Source organism: Eschrichtius robustus, chromosome 3 (assembly GCF_028021215.1).
Source record: "Eschrichtius robustus isolate mEscRob2 chromosome 3, mEscRob2.pri, whole genome shotgun sequence".
In the NCBI taxonomy this organism is placed as follows: Eukaryota; Metazoa; Chordata; class Mammalia; order Artiodactyla; family Eschrichtiidae; genus Eschrichtius; species Eschrichtius robustus.
In genome coordinates this window covers 19,238,073-19,255,118 of record NC_090826.1, presented here as the reverse complement: position 1 = coordinate 19,255,118, position 17,046 = coordinate 19,238,073, and the positions used below count along the sequence as shown (strand labels likewise).

The following is a 17,046-nucleotide window of genomic DNA, read 5'->3' as shown; positions in this document are numbered from 1 at the left end:
GTCTTCCTGGCGGGTGGAAGCCAGCACACCCTCCCCTGAATGCCCGAGCACCTTTGGCTTGGCAGGGTGGTAATGGGCATGCACATCTTGTCTCCACCCGGCCGGAACTCCTCGGGCAGCAGTCATTGTCCTTTCCAGACCCCCAAAGCCCCTCAAAAGTGGGTCGAATGAATGATCCCAACTCAAGTCTACGAGCCACGAGAACTTGTCCCATCCATCTTGCATTGCTTTGCTGCGTCTCCTGCATCCCATTCCTAGAACATCTAAGCTGCCAACCACCTGTATCCTGGTGCCCCCGCCCGGGCCCTGGCCCACAGCAGACTTCAGTGTGTGCTTGTTGAATTGAGTCTTGGCCCACATTCCACTCAGGGGATTTCAAGGGCCTGCTAATGAGCTGACACCAGAGTTAACAAAGAGGAGGGCTCTGCAAAAGAGGAGCACGGGTGCTCAGAGACGATACTGATGTGAACCGATGCTTTGAAAATGCAGGTTTGGCTTCTCTTGTCTGACCGTGCTTCCAACCCAGCCAGGCCAGCGATGGGCAAAGACCTGGTCCCCATTTTCATCTGCCCAGGTGGCCAGTGTCCCTGGGCTTCCCCCACACCTGCTCTTCACCTGGGCCACTAAGAAACAATCTCCTCAAGAGAACTCATCCCAGTTTTCCTGGTTGCTCCCTGAGGGCACCCAGGGATCTTTCATCTCTGAGATCCCCATTCTGAACAAAAAAGTGTCATTTTCTTGCTTGAAGTACGCTCCCTGCCTCTCCCTTCTCCTCTGCTATCAGAGGCGTGGAAACTTTGATGCCAGACATTAGTGTATGGAGTTGGGGCGGGGAGAGGGGAGAAAGCAGAAAGGAGGAAGGGCGTCTTACAAGGGGCACTTCTCAGGGTTGTAGACAGTTTGAACCAGAAGGGCTTCAGTGACACCGAAATCCCTGGGCTCAGCAGAGGGGCCCCATCTGTGACAGCATCCCATGCTGAGGCCCGTCGGTGGAGCGGGTAAAGGGGACTTGCTGCTCGAAGCCACTGCCAACTCGGGCCCCCTTTCCCTGAGTTCCTCATGGAGGCCCGGAGTGGGGTTGAAAACTATAGATCTCCACACCCGCACTTGCCTCTTTGCAGGTTCACAGATGAGGGGGCTGAGGCCCAGGGAGGGGACGTGCCCTGGGGGCAGACACTGGCTCTCCTGTCTTCTGGCCCATGCTATCACCACTTTGGCCACATCAGCCTGACAAAAGGGTGGATGGATGCATTGTCCTGAGACCCTCAGACCAGAGGCATTTGTAAAAGGAAATTGTTCCCGCAGGAACCCCAAATTCCTGGGCACTTTTGCCAGTGGGTTAACCACTAGACAGGGCTCTGTTTCCACCTCAGGCGTGTCTTCCTCCTGTTATATACCGCTAGCCCTTCCGCAGACTCTTAGTTTTCATTCATCTTGTGCACTGCTGAGAACCCCAGCTGGCCACCCCCAAAATAGACCAAAGCAGGGTGGAACATCCCTGAAGAGTCAAAAGGCAGCTCTAGTATTGTGGGCTTTGGCCAATGATCCAGCAGAGACCGCATTTTCCAACCTGGAAATGGGTTGACAAACCTGAAAGTCTTAATTGGACAGAATCTATGAAATCGGGACTAGAAAATCCAGGCTGTGTGCATATGTGACTGGGTCCAGGTTGTGGACATCAGGCCCTCCCCTACCCTAAGGAGCTGTCTGGGGTGAGGGGGTCAATGCCCTGCTCCCTCTCTTCCCCTCCTCCTCCTGACCTCTCTAAGCCTATCCCAAGGTCAAGTGAATGTCAATCTGTGTCCCGCCCTTGGCACGTGCTGCCCATTTGGGACTTTAATCCTTCAAAAGAGCTCTCAAAGTGCATTTCCACCAAATGTTGCCCAGCAACATCAGCCAATCATCTCTTGCTCCACCTCACCCTGAGGGTCTTTAACCGCCAAGGGAAGGTCCTGGCTCCCTTGAGGCTGTTGTGGCAACTTGAGGACTGGTAATGTGGCTGAGGGGACGTGCATTGACTCATTCAGTCCTCGCGTGCACAGGGGACAACGGGTGTCGCCCTGGCCCAGAGCTCCCCGTGGAACACACAACAGGCAGTCAGCAGAGCTCAAATGAATAGTTCTCTTCCCTTCTCCCTCCCCACACCCATTTTATTTGGTTGGTTTATTTGGTTTTTGCCTTCTGGGGTGGTCTTGGCCAAGAAGCCAAGGGCTGGCTGAGTTCACACCAGTTTCGACTTGGATTCTCCTCTCTGGGAGATGCTGAGAGGCCAGAACTCATCAGCCTCATGTAACATTAGTCACATGAGCTGTTATCCCAGAGGCCAAAGGTTGGACTTTTATTGCCCTCCCAGGGAGCCATCCACCACCTCTAGCTTTTGCAGGAGAAAGCTTGAACTCCCTGCAGCTGGACCTTTCCCTCTAGGCAGCTTTGAAACTTACTTGGTGTGGAGCGCAGGTGGTGGTGTGCTGGTAAACCAGCTCTCCCCTCCACAAAGAAAGTTCTGATGTAGAGCATTGGCCAATCTCTGTGGTGTAAATACCGCCCCCCACCCTGGTCAATTTCAAGCTACCACGAGCAACATTTCTGAATATTTAACAGTTGCCCTCATGAGCCGCCACTGGCAAGCCCCAGCATCCTGCTGCCTGGAGGACCCTTCTTGGATATTCATTAAGAGCAAATAGGCAGCACGCGCTCCCTCCAGGCTAAGAGGTGACAGTTCTCTTCCTATTTGTCCTGGAGTCAAAACAGTTTGCAATGTGGTAGAACTAAAATGTGATCAAGGTCCAGTAGGGTTGCCAGATTTAGCAGATAAAAATACAGGATTCTTAATTTAGAATTTCAGATAGGGGCTTCCCTGGTGGCGCAGTGGTTGAGAATCTGCCTGCCAATGCAGGGGACACGGGTTCGAGCCCTGGTCTGGGAAGATCCCACATGCCGCGGAGCAACTAGGCCCGTGAGCCACAATTGCTGAGCCTGCGCCTCTGGAGCCTGTGCTCTGCAACAAGAGAGGCCGCGATAGTGAGAGGCCCGCGCACCGCGATGGAGTGGCCCCAGCTTCCCGCAACTAGAGAAAGCCCTCGCACAGAAACGAAGACCCAACACAGCCAAAAATAAATAAATAAATAAATAAATTAATTAATTAATTAAAATAAAAAGAAGATCATGCCTTCCTTCCAACCCCTTAAAAAAAAAAAAGAATTTCAGATAAATAACAAACTACTTTAGTATAAGTATATCCCAAATATTGATTGGGACCTACTTATACTAAAATAGCTTTTTGTTGTTTATCTGAAATTCACATTGAACTGGGCAGGGTGGGATGGAGCCGCCTTGCAGGCTTGTGTTTTATCTGGCAACCCTAGATCCTCAGACACATATAGGTGCCCAGAAAATTCTTGTGGGCTGATGCTGGTGTTGGGAGTGTGGCAGTAGACTGGGGGCTGGAGATGTCCAAGACTGTTTATTCTTTAAACCTAGAAGAGTCGCAGTTACATTTCCTGCTTCAGCTTTCCCTCACTGTAGGGACTCTGGAAGCTAAAAGGTGCCCGAAGGCATTTAGTGCAACACCTTCGATTTACACATGAGGAAACTGAGGTCTAGAGAGGTGACTAGATCAAGGTTACTTAACTAGTAGCAGCACTGATGCTAGAATCCTAATTCAAAACTCAGCGGGATTGTTTTTCCTTTTATCCTGCACTCGTCTGAGAGTTAGTTTGGCTTAGTGGTCAAGAGTAGACTGTCCTCACACTGCCTGGGTTCAAATTCTGGCTCTGTTACTTGCTGCGTGACCTTGGTCCTTATCCCTTTGGACCCTGTCTTCTCATCTTTAAAATGGGGATTAAATGAGCTAGTGTGTATAAAGTACTCAGAACAGTGCCCGGCATGCAGTGACCATTAATAAACATATGCCAGTCCTGCAAACAGCCCCCTAGAAAAACCTCTTTCTTGTTCCTTCCTGTAGCACCTCAAATCGCACCCACATGCTAGGGTTCTTCTGGTTGGGCTGCATCTCCTGCAGCCTGCCTCACTCTCCTGGTAGTCAGCTCCCCCTCTGTCTACCAGGGACCATCATCACCTACAAGGCAGGATTCAGCTCCCCTGCCCCCACCTGCAAGGCTCAAAGGCTCACTGCATTTAAAATTCAGCACAGAAGAACCTGTTAATAGCCCTTATATTAAACCATAATCACACACTGCTTGGGCCACACTGGAGAGTCCTTGAAGGCCCTGATGGTGCCTTGAGCTCTCTCTCTGCTCTGAGGAAGGTAGTAGGGATGGTGGGGACAGGAGGAGCCTGGGTGGCAGATCTTGGAGGTAGCAAGCTCTGGAGTCTGGCTGCCTGGGTTTAAATCTGCACTTCACCATTTACTAGCTGCAGCCCCAACGTCTGCGGGCTTCGCTTTCCTTAAAATGGACCTGATAATAGCCCCACTGCAAAAGGCTTGTGTATACCATCATGTAGCACTGAATTCAGGTGCTGCCACTGACAGCAGTGGGACCTTGGGCAAGTTCATCTCTACGTGCCTCAGTGTCTCCATGTATAAAATGGGGGCATCCCCTTCTCACCGGGGGATTAAACGAGACAACCTTTGAAAAGCTCTTGGCACCAAGGAGGCACCCAGTAAACTCTCGAGACGGTGGGGCATCCTTATCATTTCATGTCACTTACCTGGCCAACTTCTGTCAACATTTACTTCTCCCTGGCAACTAGCATGGGAAATGAGACGCAAGCCCAATTAACTGCGACGGCAGAAATGAGCTTAGAAATCAAGCTTTTGTTTGTTCCTCTCTAACGTACCTGCATCACTTAGGACTTGAGCCCCATGAACCCGCCTCTTTTTGTCTGAGAGTTAGAAATGGTCTTGTTTGGGATGAAGGTTGTTTTTGTTTCATTTTGCTTTATAAACAGAAACACTCCCTGATTTCTCTTCTGAAAGGCTAGGGAGGAAGCTGAGTCAGGTGGGGTGTGGTGAACATGAAATCGGTCACCCTTCCCTCGCCGTGGGTTTGGTGAACCCAGTCAACCCACACTGACACACACACTGCACACACACACTGCACAGCCGCTGCCACACTCAGGATTGCATTTTCTGCTCATATCTCTAATGGCACAAAGAAACAACAGCATTCTCCTGGAATGCAGTACAGCACTGTGGAAAGAGCAAGGGCCCTGGGGGGTCCCAGAGCCGGGTTGGAATTCCAGCCCCAGCGCTTGCTAACTGAGATGGTGGCTGGGCAGGTCAGGAACTGGTGGAGCCAGGCTGTCATCCACGAGGTGGCATCCCTGCCTGTCCCAGAGGATCACAGTAAGGCTTAGTGTTAATGGATGTAAAGCTTGCAGAAAAGCGCCATGGAATTGAAAGTATCCCAATGACACTACGTTCTCTTCCCTTTCAGGATGATATCCCAGGTCCTGGGTTCTACAACGTCATTCACCAGTCGCCTGTGTTTGACAGTGTGTCGTTGTCTAAGAAAGGGACGTGTACTTTTCCCTCTGTGGTGAGAACCCCTTCTCTGAACATTAACTGCTCGGTACTTTCCTTCATTCACTGCATAATCATACATTGGACAACTGGTCCCTTCTCTCCAAAGGCCCGTGGTTCTAATTAGGAGAGTAATTGCCTCCTCAAATTTCATGCAGGTAAACTGGAGCCTATGTCTTTAAGGAATTTTTTTCCCCACTGCTACGCGTTGCCAGAGTGGGAAGAGAAGCTAGAAGAATATTCAGAACCTGATCATTCAAAACCAATTTTGTCAGTGTGGAATGGACTTACAAATGTTTTCTTGAGATTTTTAGGCAAACCAGGAAAAAAGTTATTATTATACATCTTGCCCTAATAGGACTTTTTACACTGCTTAATCTAACTGGGTTATTCGAGTTACTGAGAAATCGGATGGGACCAAAAAGAAAACAGGCAGCAGGCCGGTAATTTAGTGATATTCCTCTCCTCCCCATTTCTCTCCTTTGTAAGATGTGGATCTTTATCTTTATGGAAGGCTACAACCGTCAAGTAGCTAAATGAAGTTCCAGTGTCTCTGACCAGACCTGGGCAAGGATAGTCTTTATTTGAACATCTATCAGTTGGCAAGAAAAATAGATATAACAAGGGGAAAGGGTCAAAGTAGGGTAAGACTAGCTGAGGGAGGAAAGTGAAAAAGAAAGCAAACCCAAACTCCAGCATTAACAAAACACGTATGCCGTCTGTCCCTTTAAAAGTTATAATAATCTCTTGCAAAAATGTATTACGATACCTGACACTGGAATTGATTTTTTTTTTTTTTTTAAAAACCACACACAAAGAGACCATTTAAGACACACTGAATGCAGCCACTTATTGGAATTCAAGCTTGGCAGGGTTGAATACTCAAGGAGAAAACCGACTTTGGAGTTAACTCCTTATTAACAAAGACGTTGAGGCTGCACATGCCCCCAGTGAGTTCACAGAATAACCACGCCTCTACTTCTCCTTCTGTCCCAAGCCCTGAGAGTAAAGAGACTCCAAAGCGATCTGCAAAAGAAGTGCCGTCTCACGATGGCCTGGCACAGGAGACAGGACTTAAGACCCAATCTTGACTCAGCTGTGGGTTCTCGATGTGACCTCAAGCACGTCACCCTCCGTGTCCCAGGTGCCTCATCGAGTGGAGACTCCCTGGAGGCGATGGGCAAATTGACGTTGCAATGAGTAAAATAGTCTTTGAAACTGCGGAGCATTATAAACATGTTGAATGTTATGATTGTCACCATCTGAGTCACAAACAAGACTTCCTGCAGCACCTAGGTTTTCTCTCTGAGACGTTGCCAAATAGTGGCACTGCCCATTCCTGCCTGGTGCCAGAGAAGGCACTGAATCAGAGCACACCATCAATTCCCTGCTAGGCTTTACATGTAGTAACTTTCCAAATGACGAGGTTGGGCCGCCTGGAGAAGAAGGGGTCCAAGGGAAGCTCTGTGCATGACAGGATCTAATCAGGTCTTTAAAAAATTCAGACCAAACCCAAAAGAAGGCAGAAGATGAGTTGTTCAGTCTTCCTCTCCCCGCTGTGATGGATATGGGGGTTTCTATTTATGTTTACAAACACATAAGTTCCTATATCCTTGGGAAGGGACTTTAAGTGGTTGGTGGAAGTCTGTCAGGAGATCCCCACATCTCGCCTAGTTCCTTCCCAAATTGGATGAGAATTTCATTCCTCCGCCCCTTCTTTTGCTGCCTTTCACATTCAGTGCCTCTTGTTTCCGGATCCCAATTCCCTGAGGGAATTAAAAGTAGTCCCCATCAGAGAAAGGTCTGCCTTACTGGAGCTAGTACGGCCAGCAGGAGCGTGCCTCCCTGGGTGAGGCTGACCAAAAGACTCTGTGGGTCAACACGTTTTAAAAGCTTCCTGATGACTATTGGAGCGACAGCACCCAGCCTTCTGAGAGGACCTGTCATCCGCCTAAATTCAAATCATCTGAAGAGCTTCACGACTGTATTCCAAAGCTTTGCTCCAGAATTATTCACGGGACGGACTAGGAAGTTAAATGGGGCAGGTGGGAGGAGGTGTCCATAGCCTTTCTGTATTTGTGTGGTGGCAGCAGTGGCTCTGGAAGAGCTGGGGAGAGGTTCATAAATGCCAGCATGTGGCCAAATTGGAGACCAGAGGCCTGGCAATGAAAAGAAAGCCAAGGGGCGGGGAGGGTTGGTGAGTGACTGCCAACTTCGGCTAGACTCAGACTAATTCTACTGCAATGCTTTATGAAACTTTGCCTCGAATAGGAATTTTTTAGAACAGTTTTTCCCAAAGAGTATGTTAGTAGGTATCTTAAGCCAAAAGAGTCTATGATGGAAGAAGGTTGGGAAAGGCTGTTTAAACAAAGCTAGACATGGGACTTCCCTGGTAGTCCAGTGGGTAAGACTCTGCACTCCCAATGCAGGGGGCCTGGGTTCAATCCCTGGTCCGGGAACTGGATCCCACATGCATGCTGCAACTAAGGAGTCCACGTGCTGCAACTAAGAGCTTACACACTGCAACTAAACATGCCACAATGAAGATCCTGCATGCTGCAACTAAGTCCCTGCATGCTGCAACTAAGTCCCAGTCTTTTTTTAAAAGAAAAAAACCCAAAGCTAGAGAGGTTTCTTTATCGCAGTCCTTCCCAGAGCATTTACTACACCAACGTGTGTTATGAATCTTCAAAATGGGAACATGGCGTGAAATTTCTCAAATTTATTTGACCCTGGAACTCTCTCCCTGCTGCCGCTACCACCAACACAACCTTATCTCACAGACCTGGAAGGCCGAGGAACACACTTTGGGAACTAGCGCTTTAGAAGAACACGCTTTGCCCACTCTGTTGGGTGACTCAGGATAGACACGCTACAAATGGCAGTACCAAGGAAGGTCTGACCTTGCCACCCTTCTTCTGTGGAAGTTAGAAGGAAAGAGCAGAGGTGTGTCTGCCCTGTTGGGCACAGCAGATTTCGGGTAGTGATTCTTCCAGAACTAACACCTCCCACAGGCATTTATCAGCTGTTCATCTTGTAGATGCGAACACATTGCTGTGACTCCTCTTGGTTCATTCTTCTTCAGAATGGGTATCTGATCCATATCCTCTCATGGAGGCGAGAATGTTGGTTCCAACACTTCGCTAGCTGAGGAAGTTCAGTGTCCTCATCTGTAAAGTGGGGATAATCATAATATCCTCGACCCAGGGTTGTCATGAGGATCCAATGCAACACCCCCTGCAAAGTACTGGGTTAACTATTGCCCCAAATGCAAAGGTAAAGTGAGTCCAAGACTGGGGTGACCTTACTTCTGGGAACATCAATGAATCCTTACAGTTAGGAGGAGGTGGAGCTGGGACTCGAACCCAGGTTAGACTCAGGACAGCTGAGACTCTGGAAAGAACACTCCTGCTTCTGGTGGCACATCCACCCACATTACTGGTGGCCCATGAACCAGATGGTGAGAACCATTGCCGCCTCGTACAGAGTGAAGTCGGGCGAGGGGCTAATGCCTTCCCACACCTCCCCCACTTTCTGTGCTTGTTTGTTGACCCCTGTCAAGTGGAGGAAACCCAGGGCAATGTTCTCAAGCTTTTAACCATAAAATAATGAGATTTTTTTGTTGTTGTCTTATCAGACTTCAATACTTGCCATACTATCCCAGGGTAAGGTGATGTTATCGCCTAGTTTTTATAGCTTTTGTCCCTGTTCATTTGGCAAACATTGATTCTGTTTGTTTTTTTAACTGAAAATAGTTTATCATGGCTTCCTGGAAGGAGTAGGATTGGTTTCTGTTGAAACAGCAAAAATATCGTAGAGTTTTATGAAATCAGTGATTAGGTGGTGGATAGGAGGTGTGGGTGGGAGGCAAGCCCTATGGAGCCTTGTACCTTCAAGATGTTAGAAGCAAACTTGTCATTTAGGAAATTTGGATTATTTAAACTTAGAAACAAAAAGTGAGGGTTTTACTCAAAGGAAAACCAAGGTTGGAAGAAGCAAGTCTAAAGCGTCCCATCATATAAATCACCCACCAGCTGATGAGTCAAGTATAAGTGGCCTGAAATGAGATTGGGTGGAAATGCTTTTATGGAAGAATTATCTTTGCCAAGTCCCAAACATAAGATGAATAATTAGAGTTAGTTTACAGAAGTTAACACAGGTCTGAACTTGCATTTTCCAAGAGCAAATTCTCAAAGCCCAAGGTCATTTTATCATTGTTACCTGCCAGGGTTTCACCTTTTATAAAATGTTTTTAGACCTGGTGCTGGGCACCATCTTTTTGACATCTGTCCTTCGGAGCCATAAGATACGTGATGATGTGGATTCCTTTGACTTTCTCCTCACAGTGTGCCCGATTGGACACCATCGTCTCTAAATACCCCGCAGCTAACGCGTACACTATACCATCACGTTTTGTTTCGAAGAAAGACTTCAGTAATTCCTGTTCCAGCATGTTCCAGTTGCCAAGCTTCGTGAAAGTTCTCAAATTTGAAACTCCTGCACCAAACCATTACAATGTAAGAACACTGCCTATGCTTCTTAAATATATATTGAATTAATGGTTTACTAAAATAAAAGAAAGGAAGGGGGGAGCTTTGGGGAATAGCATTTACTGCAATTGGTAAGCCAGTTAGCATTTGCTGACTACCCAATGGCTACATGAGGCTGGGCAAAACTCTCATAGGGAATTTGCAGAACCCAGAGAAAAATGTGGGCAACACAGAGGTCAGTATGGAACAGTGGGAAGACCACTGCCCAGGAAAATACTTACTGCAATTACTCCTATCACATAAGCTTTCTGGGACGGTTTTCTCATCTGTAACAATGATTATATTACGTACCACTTTATCTGCAGACACTATTATAGTCTTACAGGGAAAATAAACTTCTGTCTTTCCATATCAGAAAATTGGGTTTTTTAACAGCAGTGGTTCGCCATTTCCCATCACTTTGTAGTCAATGAGGCAGAATGGTGTGGTTAACAGGTAAGAGACAGACTTAGGTTCAAATCTCAACTCTGCCATTTTCTAACTGTGTATGGCTTTGGGCAAGTCTCTTAACCTTTCAGGACTCAGTTTATTGATCTGTAAAGTGGGGTTATATGTCTACTCCATGGTGTTAATGCAAACATTAAATGAGATAGTCTAGGCTGAGTGCTTACCTAGCACAATATCTGGTGCACGAGGACTCTACAATACATGAAAACTGGTAGAACTGTCTTTAGGGAAGCCCCGTTACCTCTTGAGTTTCAATTGTAAAAGGGAATTAATTATACTTGCCCTACAGGGTTATTATAAGAAGCATATGAGACTACAAATGTGAAAACACTCTGAAATACCTAAGACATGAATTGTATGTAAGGTAGTAATATTATTACACCATATTTAAGAATATTTTGGTCTTAGAATACTTCTAAGTTTTACATTTCCTTTTTCTTTTATAATATTTATAAATAATATTTATTTTTCTGACTACAAAGATCCTGCCTACCTTCTACAATGAATCCAATCAATTATAACATGTTCAAAGCAATATAAGTGCCTGCTAGGCCAGCACGGTCCAAAAGGAATATCAGTATAACCGGAGCCACATACGTCATTTAAGTTTTCCTAGTAGCTACATTTAAAAGTAAAAAGAAACAGGTGAAATTAGTTTTAATTATATATTCTATTTAACCCAATATATTCAAGATATTGCAATATCTAATCAATATAAAAATTATTAATTAGATGTTTTACATTCTTTCCCTCCTATTAAGTCCTTAAAATTCAGTGTATATTTTATACTTGCAGCACACCTGAATGTGGACCAGCCATGTTTGCAGAGCTCAATAGCTACATGTGGCCAGTGGCTACTGTTTGGGGTAGTATAGCTCTAGATACTCTTACCCTAGGGTAATCAGAGCCTGAAAATAAGAATGATGATGATATGATGAAGCATTTTTCATGGCCTATGTGCTGTTCTGAGAGTCGTGTATTCACTTATTTCATACTCACAAGAACCCGGGAAGTGGATTCTCTTATTCTCAATTTACAGAAGAGGAAGCTGAGGCTCAGAGAGGGGAAGGGACTTGCCCAAAGTTACCCAGCTTGAAGGGACTGTTCCCGCATCGGTGAGCACGGGCGGGTGCCGAGGTATAAAGCTGGGGAGTGAGCAGAGTCCCCATGTTCCAGCCCTGCCGGGCTTCCCTTCATAAATCCTGTGGCTGCTTTGTGCCAGACCAGTGATACAGCTTAGATTCCAGTGGGGAACTCAAGATGAGAACTAGGAGACAGACAAACAAAACGATTCCTGTGGCCAGCTCTGAGGGAGACAAACAGTTAGAGCCTGAGAAAGAGAGTATGTGTGGGGTGTGGAGGTTGGCAATACCATGTACTTTAGACTGGGTGGTCAGAGAAGGTCCTCAGACTGAGACTCAAGGATTGAGGGAAGAGCCAGAGTTGGGGGAACAGCATGTGCAAAGGTCCTGGGACAGCAAACACCTTAGCCCGTGGGGAACTGTAAGAAGGTAACTAGAGGGAGTTCCCTGGTGGTCCAGTGGTTAGGACTCGGCGCTTTCACTGCCGTGGGTCCCTGTTCAATCCCTGGTCAGGGAACTAAGATCCTGTAAGACGCGTGGCGCAGCCAGAAAAACCCAAAGTATCTAAAGTAGAATGAACTAGGGGGGCTCGGGGGAGAGGGGACGAGGAGAGGCCAGACAGATAGTCAGGGACCAGTTCATGCAAGGCCCTAAAGACCCCAGGAGGGAGTTCGAATTTTGTTCTCTGTGTGCTGGGAAGCCCTCCTTGAAGGAGGATAGGAGGTGTGGAGTGATGTCTTCTGATGTACCTTTTAAAAAAGACCCCTCCAGTTGCTGTGTGGAGAATGGACTGCAGTGTGGGTTAAGGGTGGATTTTGAAAAACCAGTTAGGAAGCTGTCATGCTGACAAAAGAGAGGTCGAGGTCTGGTCCAGGCAAGTGATAATGAAGGTGCTTGGCCATTGTGCCATTGCCATTCCTGAGAGAGGGCCGGGTTCCTTGGGAGACAGACCCAAGTGCAGGCTGTCTCCGTGTGAGCGCCCCCTCTGCGTCCTCCCGGGGGCCGCTGAAGGGCACTGTAGTGTTAGCGCTTCACGCCTTCACCTCCCCAGCGCACTGCTCCTTCACCCTGGCTTCCTATCCCCGAGGCCCAGCTCAGGTCCTGGCATGCAGTAATCATGCAATAAATGTTTATGACTCCAAAGGAATAACTTCCTTTGTTAATCAAGAAATGACCATTCCCCACGTCAGGACTCTGCCACCAGATCAATTTTAGTTTGCATGGTTTTTGTTCATTATTGTGTTAATGTGGCTCTGAAAATAATACATCCTCATCATAAAATATCTTCAAACATCACAGAAACCCATGAGCCAGAAAGTGGAAGTCCCTCATCATTCTGCTCTGCAAACAAACATCAAAAACCAGGGGCAATATTGTTCATATTCTCTTCCTCCCTTGGTCCTTCCCTTGGTTTTGGGATTATGCTGTCCACGGTACGCGTGCATTTTCTACTTAATTATATCTGGGATTTGTTTTTTCCCATGGCAATACAATAAATCTGCTTCATTCTTTTTTAACCTGCCAGTGGAGCTGACTCTTCTTAGTCTAATGGTGAAATCTTCCAGCGACACACACACTCAGTGTATACAAAAATGTCCCCTTTTCCTGTTGCTTTTCTGTCTGGGCGAGGAATAAAGCTGAAGTAGTGTTTTGTCTACAGGAGGCTTTTTTCAGACCTGGAGAACAATGGTTGAGTCAACTGGCGAGGAGCAGAAATGCGGTAATCCTGTTAGCCACACTGTGCTTTGAGGCTGTCAAGACCTCTCTACCTTTGCTTACTGCGATCCCCCGCTTCTCTATTGGAAGCCTGTCCCTTGGTACCTGTTATTACTTCCTCTCTGGCATCCTGGCTCTTCTCCCCGTGTCCAGTAATTAGCCTGGTCCATCTGATCTTTTTGTTTGCCCTCTCTGCAGGCAGTCTGGCCGTTAGGACCCTGGGAAAAACTAAATTCCTCCGCCTTTGTCAACACAAAATCAAAATGCCATCTGCATTTCTCGAGAAACATTTTTTTTGACAAAGGAGTAGCACAGAAAATCAAGCCATCCTGGCCCCAGCAAATAGTTTCACTCGTTCAGTAAATATTCCAGCCATTGCAGGCACAATTTTTATTGCATCTTTTATCTAATGAATACAGGAGACTGACTGCAAATTAGCTTTTAAAATATTTACGATTCATCTTAAGAATGATCTCAGGGTTCTTTTTTTTTTTTTTCCAAAATTATTTTTAGAATTCTGAACTCACTGGACACTCTCTAATGTATATTGCCTGGGTCAACCAAAATTCTAAATTTCTGGTCCGCCCAGAAAAGTCAAGACAGTGCTTACAAATCTGACCATAATCTTAAATTACACAATTTCTTTGTACGTCCTAAATCCCGCACGTATAGAAGGATTATTTGAGCAGTGAGGAATCAGGGTGGGGATATGCAGGACTAAGTGTTCCGAAAAGAATGAAAATCGTAGAAAAAATAATGAAAATAATTTGCCTGTGTAACGTTACACACTTTTTTAAAAAAAACAGATGATTTGTGTTGACCGGCTGTCCCCTACCCCCAACCCAACAGCACTCTGCCTCTAGTCGAGCAGGGATTATCTGATCCACGTTACAGATGAGAAAACTCAAATTCAGAGAAATTAATCCGTTTGAGCAGGATGCCCTGCCCTGTGTGCGGGGAGCGAGCCCAGAAGTCAGGTCCGCCGGCTGGTTCAGGGCACCGTCCTCTGTGTTGTGTTGGGTCACCAGACACTGGCTGGTGATGACAAACTCTTCCCCCACTCCAGCTGGGGTGAAGGTGAAGGCACAGCCAGTGTGACCTTTTCCACTCACGTCTGCTCATTTTCTGAAGACACGTTTAAATTTGTTTTTTTTTTTTTTACCCCAAAGTGCCCCTCGTCCAGACACAACAACAAGGACAAAGAAAGGCAAGACACTGAGCACACCGTGCTTATTTTCTCCCCCAGGCCTCTGTCTCTTGCTGCAAACAGACAAACAACGTTTGTGCCCGAGCCGGGTTCATGTCCAAAACCCAGAGAGGACTTTTCACTATTACTAAAACAGGACCTGCCCCAGGTAAGCAGCTGCCTCTCACTGGCCTTGACCTAAGGCTTCCTGTACCAGATCTGATCATCAGGGCACCCATTCCTTCACAGGGAGTCTCTTTGGAAGGAGTTAGGCATTGGGGGAAGAGGGGGTGCAGGCAGGTATTGTACAGAGAGGAGAAGACTGGCTCCCCATTCAGAGGAAGAACGGCTGGCTCTGGAAATGGACCCCGGGGCGGCCTATCACATTGGCCTGCCTTCCAGACCCAGCACACCTGCTTTGGGCAGCCAGCTGGGGAGGGGCTTCTCATGCCAGAAGTGTGCGCGTGCGCATACCCCAGGTGCCATCCCAGGCGCTGGGGGGAGGCGGGGCACACAGTACGTCTTGATCCTTGGACACTCGGCTGCAATATTCCTTTCCTCCCATGCCTACAAAGCGGCTTCATCATCTATCATCAAATGATGGGAAATAGCTCTGTTCACAGAGCACCTACTCAGTGCTAAGTTTTTCCACGCGGTCTTCACACATCTGTCCTCATAGGGCCACACTCTTAGTCCTGTGTTTCAGGTGAGGAAATGGAGGTCCAGAGAGTTGAAGCAACTTGCTCAGCGTCACACAGCTGATAAATGGCAGGCCTAAGCCCAGAGGTGTCTGACTGAGGAACCTTTTAACCCCGTCATCCCAGTGTGACTTCTGAAGCCTCCGGGATTCAGGAACACACAAGGGTTCACCTGCAGATGTTTTCCCCGCTGGGCTGGGGAGAGACATTGCACCTGTTCTGTGCCCTCAGACCTCCTCCCCGCACCAGCCTTAGTGAAAATTTTCCAGAGGGGTCTGGCGACATAGCAGTCCATACTCCAGGAGCACTGGTTAGACTAGACCTTCCCAAACAGGTCCAGAAGACCCCCGAGGGAGCTCTGGGCCCCAGAGCCCAGAGGAGGAGCAGGGAGGGTTTACCTCTGCAATCATGCTTCTCAGATGGGGGTGTGGACAAAATCGCAGCGCATGTCAGATTTCAGCAAATCCAGATTGAAGTTGAGAAGATCAGTCTGAGGCTGAATAACAAAACCAGCCCTAATTAGGAGGCTAAGCCTGGCTAAAGCTCCCTGCCTTGCATCACCACAGGCAAAACCCCACCTTGTTTGTTTATACAGGAGAACAAAGCCGGCATCCCTGGGGTTTGGCCAGAGGTTCCACCAGAGAGCCTGGGGAAGTGGGCAGCTCCTCCCTCTGGGAGGGTCCAGAGGGGCCCCTTGTACCACAGCAGGAAGGGGAGAGGTGGGCACCAGCATCTTTTAAGCTCCTACTGTGTGCCAGGAGCTTTCAAAACTCCATGGAGTGTTGCCTGGCACATATGTGCTCAGAGAGTGTGGGTTATTATTAATATTATTATATTCCCACTTTACAAGCAAAAATGACATATAGAAAGCAGGTGACTAGTCCAGGGTCCCACTGCTGGATTTGAATCCAGGCCCCCCCTACATCCAGCTCGATGCCTGGTGCCTTCAGAACTCTCCCCACATCCCCCAAATTTGCCAGGGGCCACAGCCTGGGGAATCTGCTTCTCTGAGAGAAACAATCTGCTTTGACCTCTCAGAAAAATGCTGTGGTTTCTGCTTCTCCCCCTTGTGGGAAGAAACCAGATGTGGAGCCATGCTTGGCATCCCTGCTGTGTTCCGCCCGCTCAGAATTCCCCGGGCTCAGGGGCTGAGGGCCAGGTCTGGTCTGCCTTCAGTTCTGAGCAAAATGCTCACCTTTACACATTGGCTGGCTGGATTTTCTAAAGTCTGGCTGCATCAAACACAAGGCCAAGCACTTCCCCAACGTCCACCTCTCTATTTCTCCTTAAAAAAAAAAAAGTTATTAGAACATGGGGAAACAACTACGGTAAAGTGTCACTTGAAAAACGTGGGTGACACAATGGAATCCACGCTGTGGGCCCAACACCATGAGACAGCATCCAGTGCACGATGGAAAGACCAGGGTAAATACAGCACAGAGTTCAACCCTGGTTTATTCTGGGCCGTGGGAGCATGAATGCCTTTCCCCCTTGCTTCTGCTTTTTAACATTTTTATAATCAAGCGTTGCTTTAAACTATTTTTTTTGGTAGGGGGAATAAAAATAAAAAATAAGTATATGTATATGTAAAAAACCCAGAAAGGTAATTTGAGAGATATACCAGTATTATAAATTCTGCTGACTGGACATCTGTTTTTTGGTTTTTTTTGACTTAAGCATATATTGGGACCATCTTTTCATGTTATTAAAAATCCTCCTAGAACATCTTTTGTTAATGGATGCATAGTATTCCATTATCTGGTGGTACCATCAGTTAAGGAACAAATGCCCTCTTGCTGGCATTTAGATTGTTTTAAATGGATCACTCATATAAATAGAGTGGGAGCAAACATCCTTATAGCTCACAACTTGTGTACAATCA

General features: G+C 47.2%; 1 protein-coding gene across 1 annotated transcript in view; it reads left to right on the top strand.

Annotated features, from left to right (window-relative positions):
* STPG1 (sperm tail PG-rich repeat containing 1) overlaps nt 1–17,046 on the top strand; it is a 50,863-nt gene that overhangs the window by 21,452 nt on the left and 12,365 nt on the right. Inside the window, exons 5-7 of the mRNA XM_068537791.1 lie at nt 5,400–5,501; nt 9,832–10,002; nt 14,527–14,635. Coding sequence (XP_068393892.1) covers nt 5,400–5,501; nt 9,832–10,002; nt 14,527–14,635 — 382 coding nt within the window. The remainder of the gene's footprint in view (nt 1–5,399; nt 5,502–9,831; nt 10,003–14,526; nt 14,636–17,046) is intronic.